General features: G+C 40.9%; 1 protein-coding gene across 1 annotated transcript; it reads left to right on the plus strand.

Moving 5' to 3' along the window:
* Positions 1–82: 82 nt before the first annotated feature.
* trmt11 (tRNA methyltransferase 11 homolog) lies at positions 83–10,848 on the plus strand. The gene is made up of 13 exons (XM_035164679.2): positions 83–193; positions 1,719–1,784; positions 1,921–1,994; positions 2,110–2,191; positions 2,324–2,416; positions 2,523–2,657; positions 2,735–2,891; positions 2,976–3,056; positions 3,140–3,304; positions 4,025–4,097; positions 4,340–4,474; positions 7,981–8,101; positions 10,499–10,848. The coding sequence occupies exons 1-13, from the start codon at positions 116–118 to the stop codon at positions 10,637–10,639; spliced, it is 1,401 nt and encodes a 466-aa protein (XP_035020570.1). The 5' UTR covers positions 83–115; the 3' UTR covers positions 10,640–10,848.
* Positions 10,849–11,088: the final 240 nt, after the last annotated feature.

The raw sequence follows: 11,088 nt of genomic DNA on the forward strand, positions 1-11,088 counted from the left end.
AATAAACAAAAGAGAGGAGCCCATTCCTCAACCATTTATGGTCATTTAACCCACACTGGGTACGATGTTTCAGAGCCGGGTTTCCAGCCGGACGTATTTTGAGATCGCAACAAAGATGGCGGCTTCCACCAGTCGAACACGCCTCCAGTATCTGCTACATCTGGCTCAGGATAATCTGGACTTCAGGTTACCGGTAACCTGCATAAACTACTCGCGGCCTCTGTCCGTCCCTTCGTGTAAAAGTTAAATCATTTGAGGAGTGGGGGGCGGAGTCCCACCCCCCGTGCTGGGCTCTGTGTTAGCTAACACACTTAGCTTGTCAACCTGGGGCCACTCACTGTCTGATGTAGCTCCATGAGAGGATCTAGTTTCTTCTAGCACATTTCCTCAACACGTTTCTCCACCTGACCTGTCTCTGTGTGTTCTGTCTTCATGGCGGGGACCAGTTACCGGATCAAATGGACACTAGGGCCGGATGCTATGGACAAATCAGGGGATATGGATCATTATGTCACATTATTATTCATGTCACATTTAAATACTGATCTTTTCGCCTGATTCAAGGTTGTGGGTTTAAACTATTCTTTATTACGGATAACGACAAATCTGAGGTGTATCACCCATGTGTTATTATTCCTCACTGTGTTTTCACAATGCATAAAACAATAAATCAACATATATATTGAACCTTTGTTGTATTGCTATTGATGGAAATTACACAGTGATAACTATTCACATTGTTTTATTGCCCAGCCCCAGTGGACACACTTTGCAGAATGCATCAGTTGTAATGCACATTTGTTATGAAACAGAATCATGATCAGTATATTTTAGTGGCTTTACTTTAAATATACTTTACTCTGTTCCTGTGATAACGTGATATCCTGTGATGTGTCCTTCCAATGGAAATTAACTTAAGGGGTATTTCTCTGATTTTGAGAACTGGTCACAGTGTGAAAGTACTTATAATGAAATGAAGAATGGCCACTGCTTCTCAACGTTCAGATGTAATTTTGCAATCAATTGAATAAACATCCAGTTTGGAAAGCTCTCCTACTGTGTGTCTGAACATGCACTGACCAATAACTGCTGCTCTACAACATTGTTAAGAATTTGTGATGTGATGCCAATTCAGATAAATAAACAAATAAACCAAACCTTTTAGAGGTCTTGATGATATTATTAACTAACTGTGGTGAACATTTAAGAGTTCAACTGTTATATTTACTGTTATAATGCTGATATTCTTTTATATTGGGTAAAGCCTACTGTTTAGATAACTATGACGCTGGCAAAGAGCTTTAAAACGATATCAGAACCATTTCTCTGAGACCTGTATTTAAGGAGATGTGACACAGAGTTCAAACTTCATCAGCCCATATCCAAGACACATGCAATTTAACATAATTCGTTTTCTCATGTGACCAAATCAGCATGAAAAATTCCAATAATATCTGTGATGGTGTGAAACAAAAGTGTGATGGTTTGACACAGAATGACCCACATGGGCATTTACCACATGGGAAGGGTCTAACAAAAGACTGCTGCTGCTCCAGCATTATTAAAACTCTCTCTGCTGCAACAAACTTTAATGTTCCTATACTTTATGAATCAATTTATACCCATTGTTTCTCCATAATCTGCCTGTAAGTGTAATATTTTCCAATTGAGTTAAATGCATGAGTCAGTATTTGTGATTTTCCCGCTCACTCTTGCAGGAGATTAAGGCTCTGCTGGCCCTCAGAGGAAAACCCTTCCATCCTGGTGAACACTTCAAAGAAAAGGTTTGCATGTCCAGTGCATTTGTTGTAATTCATATTCCTTTGTTCTCATTGCTGTGCCTAATAAAATATGTTGCTGCAGAATGATGACATGACAGTGGCCACATCAGCCGCTGAACTTCTCTCTTCTTCTCTCCAGGCTCCTTTCTGGTGTCTGGATGGTTTGTGTGAGGACGATGTCCGTGGCATCATGGCCAGATCTGTTTGTGCAAAGTAAGTGATGTCCCTGCAATGCATCGGTAAATCTGTGGTCCTGTCACCTTGGCAGTATTTTCTTCACTGTAGTGACTGTAATGTAGATGTAGTTTAAGATGCATTTACCTTCCAGGTCAGCTTTTGAGTTATGGGGCCACGGACAGACGCACAGTGAACTCAGAACATCCCTCTTGACCTACCCATCTGAGAACATGGTTTGTGGTGCTACAGTTTATTGTTGTATTGTGTCATGCAGAAAAAACCATGTAATCCGTTTGATGTAATCTAGAGTATATTATAATATGTTTTAATTTCTATTTGTGCTCATCCTCCACATTCCTCTACAGACACCATTCCTGCACAAAGACTCCACCTACAAAATCAACGTCTACACTTTCAACAAGACTCTGGAGTTTCCAGACAGAATCAAAAGGATTAATGTGAGTCTTAAGATTTGTGGGATGTGTTCAGAAATGTGTGTAGTGTTTTTTTCTTTGTAAGCTTGTGTATATGCTCAGAACATCATGTTCCGTACTTTCATATCAGGCTTTGGAGTATCTTCCATTTGAGGGAACAGTGAGCCTGAAGAGCTCCCAGCACATCTTCTGCTTGTTGGAGGATTACGGCACAGACCCCAACAACATCCCTGACGATCCATACTACATATACTTTGGCCGATGGGTGAGACTCATGACTTTTTGTTTGCATCAGACTAAGAAAAGCGAATCTGCAGCTGAACACTCCTCATCCTGTACCAGATAGCGGACGGTCAGCGTGAACTGATTCGCTCCCACAGTGTGAAGAACAGACACTTCATTGGAAACACCAGTATGGATGCCGGCCTCTCATTCATCATGGCCAACCACGCTAGGGTCAAAGAGAATGACCTGGTTTTTGACCCGTTTGTTGGCACAGGTGAGTTGTTTCTGCCACTGCCCCTCACCCACAGACTTCCACCTGTGTGGGACATCATGAGTCAGTTCTTTGTCTCTGTTTCAGGGAGCCTGTTGGTAGCATGTTCTCATTTTGGAGCCTATGTCTGTGGAATTGACATTGATTACAACACCATTCATGGCAGAGGTAAGTTTTGTCTACTCGCAGCTTACTTGGTCTTTTTAAGTTATTATCATCCAAAATTTCCTAAATGTGCGTCTGTTATTCAGGTCGCTCAAGCCGTACAAACCAGAAATGGCGAGGACCCGATGAGAATATCAGAGCTAACCTGCGGCAATATGGCAAAGAGAAGATGTATGTGGATGTGATGGTGTCTGATGCATCCAAGTCTGTGTGGAGGGAGGCTGCTCTGTTCGATGCCATTATTACTGATCGTAGGTGCTGGTTATGTTCTTAACAAAAACATTTAACATTTTAGAAATTCAGAGTATGAAAACCTTTTATTCATGTATCGTAACTGTGGTATAATTCTAGCTGCTTATGTTTGTTTAGATGGGGCTGTTAACATTTTGAGCTGGTAGACGTATTCTGAGAAAACATATCCATATCGGTGCTGGTCCATAAACCTGAAGCTTTGCCAAACCACCACTGTAGAAATGATCTGCTTTACTTGTACACATTTTATTTGTAGTGTTCAACACACACTGGATTATTATTACAACCAGACTGTGCTCCAGCTACACTTCTGCAGGATTTAGGTTCCTCTCTCTTTGTCTTTTGTTACCTCCACCAAGGAAGTTATGTTTTTGTGTGTCTGTCAGAATTACACAAAAACAATCAATCAGATTTTATTGAAACTTGGTGGCAGGGTGGTGTATGGGCCAAGGACTTCTGGATTAAATTTAGGTGACAGATCCAGGAATGCTCTTTTTCACTTTCCTTATCATTGTGAGATGGGGTGTTTTTCAATATTTTTGTGAATTTCTCAAGAAATAATGCAGATGTCTTAGTGAAATAAAACAGGAATATTTTGAGGACTGTCCACAATTTAGTGCAGCTTGATTGAATTTAAGGGGATGGTTAGTCCTTGGTGAAGTTAAATGCTCTTCTGAGTTCTTGTTTTTGAAATTCCTCTGTTTTTCTTTTGTTTTCAGCTCCATATGGTATCCGTGAGTCCACAAGGCGAACAGGCTCCCACAAAGACGTCACTAAACCTGCTGACGGCATGTAAGTTCCCCTGCTATCTTACCTACACTGATTTCAGACAGTAATAGTGTCTGAGCCTGTTTCTCTAAGATCATTTTTAAAAGCAAAAGCCTAACATGTACTCGAGAGCAACTTTCCATTAGATCCTTAAACAATCTCTGCAACTGTAAAACTTGAGCAAATCGTTTTCAACTGTCAAATGTGTTTTTGTCATCATTACTCTGTTCTAACCCTGTTCACATTTTTTTGTATCTTCTTCTCAGATATTTAGAATCTCACGTCCCCGTCTCACAGGCGTACCATCTCAGTGACATCTTCACAGACCTGTTAAACTTCTCAGCTCTTCACCTGGTCATTGGTGGGAGGCTCGTCTATTGGCTGCCCGTCTACAGGCCAGAGTGAGTCTACAAACTTACTGTATGTTGAGCCTGTTCACAATCATGGTTTTTCGTAGTTTATGTTTTAATTCAGCCTCTGAAAGTGACATTCAGGCTCAGTTAAGCATGCTGATGTCTGTTACTGTCATTACTGACTGTGTTACTGACACTTCATATATGACTTATATTTTGTTTGTTTAAAACATGCCTTGGTGCAAAAATATTTATGTTTACATACATTCTATTTATTAAACAGGGTAAACTGTGGTAACAATGGAGAGCCCTGTTTTTAAAATGATGCTGTTCTCCAAATAATAGTTTCTATCAATAGGGGGCAGACTTATACCATAAAACACAACTGCACAATACAGACTTAAAATGCAGAGCCCAACCTCCAAAACTATTATTGACATAATGAATTCTTAAATAACCAAACAACATGAAGAAAAGACGGATCATATTATAAAAAAGGTATCTTTTTATAAAATCCAAAAGTTACATATAATTTAACCTGGCTTTGTAAATTCATTAGAGACACAAAAAGAGCGTTCCACTTCACTTTCCCACTTGTTTTTAGTTTTACCTTTGAGCATTCCCCTTCAGCACTATTCCATTCCCACTCCTATAAAACACTGACCTCTTTATGTAACCACCTGTGTGCATGACAGTGTTCAGGTGTGTTGAGGGTTTCCCGCCCATACAGCTTGGCCTCAGTAAACCACAACTGACAGTGAGTGAGTTGGCCACATGTAAGAAGGCTCCTCTGAAACAGAGATGTACATTGTTGGATGTTCTGCGCTTTAAGCAGAAAGTGTAAGTGCTGACTGGAAGTGCAGGTGTTTGACTGTTAAGGTTTAAAACCACAACAGACAGTGGCAGTAACTGAAGAAAAACCCTGCGGGGCTGAGACTCCTTCAGGGCACTGATTATAAGACCGGGAAGGCAATAAGACCATCATGCCTCCTCTCCTTTATTCCAAGTGTGTTTGTGAAAAAGTACAAATGTACTAAACACTGCTTGCAAATCTTTGACTTTTGTTCACATCCCTTTGCATTTGTCTATTTAAAGCAACACCATGTAATATTTACTGAGCAACAGCGCCCTCTGCAGCGATATGTAGAGATTTATTCTGTTCGGCTCTGTGTCCGAGTGAAAAAGAAAAAGACAAGGCCCATCAATCTCTTGACTGCGTAGTCCGATAAACGGAACTGAAACACAACTAAAAGGGGAACATTACCCATGATCCCCGGCTTCTTGAAACAGAAGAGGTTCTGCTACAACAAATACACCAAACTCTGTTTAGAATTCTTCATCTATATATTTCCTCACTGAATATTGGAGATACTTTTTAATTGATCTACAGTTCAGCATTACCCTTGATCTTCTGGGCCTGGCAAATTAAGCAGCGATTATCAGGGTTTAGGTTGCACCGGGAATGAAAGCTGCACCATTTTCCCTATTCCAAGTCAGTGTATCATCAAACTCATTTAGAAACTGCTACTTTAAGGGAAAACGTGACATGGTTTATGTTTCTAAATTGGCATGAATGTGTGTGGTCTGGTATATGAGCACATGCATACATGTGTGTCGTCATGTTCACACATTTGTCTTTGCTACTCATCTACCGGTGCTCGACTCTGTGCCTGTCAGAGCACTGAGCCAAAATAAACGTCTGAGGCCAGCCAAGTCAGATATGTGAACTATCTGTCCTTGTGGTCTGCACGCTGACCTATGAGTGTGTGTGTTTCTGTGAACAATCACAACGTGTGTTTTTCAATATGTATGTCTGTGTGTGTAAGCTCAGACGTAGCCTGTCTCCTGGGCCTAATCTGGGGCTCTACAGGGGAGATATCGGGTTTCTATCACCCCCACATATGTGTGTATCCACGGCTATGGCTGTGATAGAAGCAGTGGGGACTGTGTGTGTCTGTCTGCCTCATGAGAAAGGGGAGCTGTGTGTGTGTGTGTGTGTGTGTGTGTGTGTGTGTGTGTGTGTGTGTGTGTGTGTGTGTGTGTGTGTGTGTGTGTGTGTGTGTGTGTGTGTGTGTGTGTGTGTGTGTGTGTGTGTGTGTGTGAGATGACAGGTGACACAAAGTCCTGTCAGCAAAAGACGGCACCTACATCAGGTTAGACCCCTTAAACTCTCTTCCCTGTCTCCCCTTTTAATAATATATACGACAGAAAGAAAACGTATTAAGACAGACGATGGAGCATCCGTCATCACAGCCATAAACTGACCTAATTACAACATAAACAAGTGAAGTGAAGACGTAGAGTAAAAAGTTCAATTGTCAGAAGTAAGGTGATACTTGTGTCATTGAGTACAAATGTTTCATTTTCAGCTCATAATTGTTTACCTGATCTATCTGACCCCTATCTGACATTTTAGCCAATCATTCATTTAGTTATTTGACACTTATACTAAAGGCCATTGTTCATTGCTTCCAGTGGTGGGATGTAACAAAGTGCATTTACTGTGTTATCTGTACTTTCTGTAGATTTATTTGTGGTTACTTTTTTTTTTAACTTTTACTCCCAACACATATATCAGCAAATATCTTTACTAATTATTCTACTTTACATTTTTACAATGCATTGCGTTATATGTTCATATAGTTTTTTTAATGATTTTAAAAGTAATCAGTAACGAGAGGGGAACTGATCCAGTGATTCAATCAGAGTGGGCAGGTAATAATCTTGTGTCCTATTGGGATAATTATGTGACTGTCTTGTCAAATGTAAGTGCATCTTCATGGCTCATCAATATAAGGAGAAAGAAAAATAGTGTAAAACAAAATAGTCAGTGATCAGAAGCAGGCTTTGTGAAGGTGCCCTCTATAAAATCAGCTGTAATGAAGAATAAGCAGTGAAGATGGAAGACGACGCTCACCTCCACTTAGACGTTAGCACCATTCCAACAGGTTTGGCTGACTGCTAACAACTCCTGACTGGCAGGAGAGAGTTATCGCCTCGCCGCATCGCCGCAACATCCTGTAGCCGCAGAGGCCCTGCATGTAGCCATGGTAATAGGGCAGACAAACAGCAACATGCAAATCTGGCTTTGAGTCGAGACTGTCGCTACCAGGGATGGTGCAGGAGACAAATATGCAAACACATACCTCATGTGCTGGTAATAGTTCCTAACCTCGCCAGGCTGTGATGACAGAGCAGCAGTCAACCTGTCGGGTCAGTGTCACTTTTTCCAGCATCATCTGTGCACAGAAAGCTGTGTCAGCTGTGGTCTCACTACACCGGTCACATGTGCAGTGATTTAGTGAGAAAGGTGTTGGCGTAGAAGGCAGAGAAACTAAAATTGGGTAGTAATTTTGACAGGATTTGGCCCCTGTGTCCAGAGAGACTTCAGACAAACTGTGAACTGTCACCAGGGCCTTACAAGTCCCTCTCATCTATTTCTCTCAGTGCGCTCAGTCAGTTCATCATGCCCAAAAGAAGGAAAGTGCTCTACGCCTGTCTTTCTGTGTCCTTTTGGAGATTGATGAATAACTTTGTGTGTTTGTCCTTTCCAGATACTGTGAGGAGACGGTTCCTCTTAATCCATGTCTCCGGCTCATCAGTAACTGTGAGCAGATGCTCTCCAGCCACACATCACGACGCCTCATCACCATGGAGAAGATCAAGGAGCCAGAGGTGTGTGCTTATGCTTCTGAATGTGTTTGCATTGGAGCTGAAGTTATTAATCATTTAAATGGCAAAAGGGTAAGAGAAAATTGATCTGATGATTCATGCCAAACATTTTCCAGGTCCAATGGGTTCGTTGTTGCTCTGATGGATCTCACTCAGTTAGATTCCAGGGAGGCCATGTATGAGATCTGTGCGAATAAAAATATGATTTTAACTTACGTGGATAAAACACAGAAGCAGATCCCTAACCTATAATCCATCTCTTTGATGTGATTGGTGATTTGGATAAAAAAAAAAAAAGATTCTCATTTCATGCTTTGTCAGACATTGATAATTAGTTGTGAATTTACTAAACGAGCACCAGTGAGTACTGTGCTGTTCTTGGTATTAAAGCAAATTACTACAGAACATAATTGACCCACAAGACTCTGCACATATAACTCTTCTCCACCTCCTTTTAAGACCAACATGCCCATTTGTGCTCAGGATTTAAACATACATTTAAACATACAGTGTAAATATATTGTTTTGAGTTATGCAACGTGGTCGCGTAGCATAAATGACAACACATTTGCACATAGCAACCTGTGCATGCTGCAGAATTTGTTTAACGTGTTTGTATGTGTGAGCATGAACAGCAACATAGATGTGACCTTTATGTAAACAGAGAGCACTGGTGTTTCCGCCTGTGCCGTGTTTTTTTTAATATTTATAGCATACAATTGTTTGCACAATGTATATGTAACCACATAAGTAGGTGTCATTTACATGTATGCAGGATATGCCTGTGTATGTTTTTTTTACATGTCATCCCAGTGGAAGCGATGGTGTCTCCCTGTCTGTCTCGGGTTAATCCTCACCATCTGGCTGCCATTGGCTCATTTCTTTTATACTGAAACCCTAAATGGCTTAATCACACATCGTATGGAAAACAATCCATCTTTGGATCTGTCATCCGTTCCACTTCAAAACCCCAAATTGCTCCCATAAAGGGCCTCGTATGACACGCACACACGAACACACACTTGTTTGATCTTATCTGACTGGTATCTCTCTCTGGTTTTTTCCTTTCCAAATATGACTCAGTCTGCACCTATCTGCAGCCGTTCATCAGGGCGAACACTTGAATGGGTTTGCATGTCAATGACGTGTGGACTCACACTCTTCCAGTGTTTCGACAGTAAAGCAGGGCCAGACTAATTGCTGGTTATGTTAAACTAGTGCAGAAAACACTCACATCTTTTTAATTTATGGGTCATGACATAGTGTTAAATTAGGCAAATTCGTATTTCACATTAATTATATGGATCCCTCCACCGGTATAATTGTTGGCAGAGACCGAGTGACTATTTCCACTGTTTGTCAGTTGGTTGTAGTCATGCCCCTCTATTCTTCTTCATTTGGGGTCATGGTTAGGTTTGTTAGTCTTGTTACGGCTCTGAGTTTTTTCTCCACGTGGTCATGGAAACAGTTTTTAGTTTGCTTGGCAGTATCAGCAAGCAAACGAGAGGTGTTAGCTGAAAACTTACAGGCCCCAGCATCAGAGTCATCCCGTCCAACTCAACTCACCTCATTATTCCTCCTCCCAGCATCTCTTCTTTTTTTTTTTTCTCCCTTCATCCCTCCGTTGACCAACGGCTACCTTACAGCCAAGACAAACTGTTTAGTTGTAGGGATTCATAACAGTTCATATACATTGTTCAGGCACAAGAGCACAGCCCTGCTCCGACATACAAACATGGAAAAGTTATGCAAACCTTGGGATAATGTACAGACATGTGGTGGGAGGAGCTTCATAGACTAGGAAAGAGAAGAGAACCTTCAAGATGACATATGTATTGATACAGTGTTATCAAATCTGCACATGTGCTCCTTTTGAAGAAAAAGGCATACACGTCGGCTGTGGCTCTTGAGGTATAGCGGGTTGTCCAGAGGGTTGGAGGTTCAATCCCAGTCTCCCCCATTCCGCGTGCCAAAGGGTCCTAAGATACTAAACCCCTGACAGCAGTGTCGGCAGTGTGTAAGGGATGTGTGATAGAGAAAGTGCTGCCCGTTGGTGCACTGTATGAATGTGTGTGTGTGAATAGCAGAAGTGTACTGTGAAGCACTTTGAGTGATTACCAAGACTAGAGAAGCACTTTATAAATACAGACTATTTTTACATGTCCAGTTTCATTTTTATTAGCAAAATTTAATCTGAATCTGAACAGGAAAATGTCCCAGGAAGCTGGATACAAGTTTGTTTTTTACTCATAAAAACTGATGTTTTCAAGCACATATTACAATACTTATAATGATGCAATGTCTTATGAAAGTTCCTTAATTTGGGAAAAACGGCAACACTTTTCGGGAGCAGGGTTAAGTAAGTGCAGTACGATGATCTCTAAGTTTGCCTCTTTGCAGGAGTTCGACAGCCTGGCTCATCTGGCGGATCCACGCTTCAGCCCCTACCAGGGACACAACGCCTTCAGGGAGAAGTATTTCAGCGGAGTCAACAAGAGGTGTTGCAAGGAGGAGAACAAATCTGATTTTAATGGAGAATAATTTGATGCCTCAGGAGATCTGACAAAACAACTTTTTTAGTGTCTTACCGAAAAGACAGACCACGAATCAGTTTGGTAGTGGATTCAAGAGAGTAACAAAGTGTAAACTTATTTGTTATAATTGTGCATTTTTTAATCTTTCTTACTATTTTAATTGTCATTACTTTTACGCCTGTACTTATTATTTTGCAAATAAATGGATAAAATGTTTCCAAATGATCCTTTTCTTGTAAAAGGGGGTTACAACTACAACAACTGCACATGTACCTGACATGTGGAATGGAAAACGCATACAACTGTTACATGGACATACAGTCTAAAGCCTTACGTTTATATTGCAGTGATTTACTTTCATAAGAAATACTTGCAAAAGAGAATGAATGGAATGGTCAAAATTAAAACAACAGAGGCTGTGATAAACTGATATAAGATGTATAAGATTAATAAGGT

Source organism: Hippoglossus stenolepis, chromosome 8 (genome assembly GCF_022539355.2).
Source record: "Hippoglossus stenolepis isolate QCI-W04-F060 chromosome 8, HSTE1.2, whole genome shotgun sequence".
Classification (NCBI taxonomy): domain Eukaryota; kingdom Metazoa; phylum Chordata; class Actinopteri; order Pleuronectiformes; family Pleuronectidae; genus Hippoglossus; species Hippoglossus stenolepis.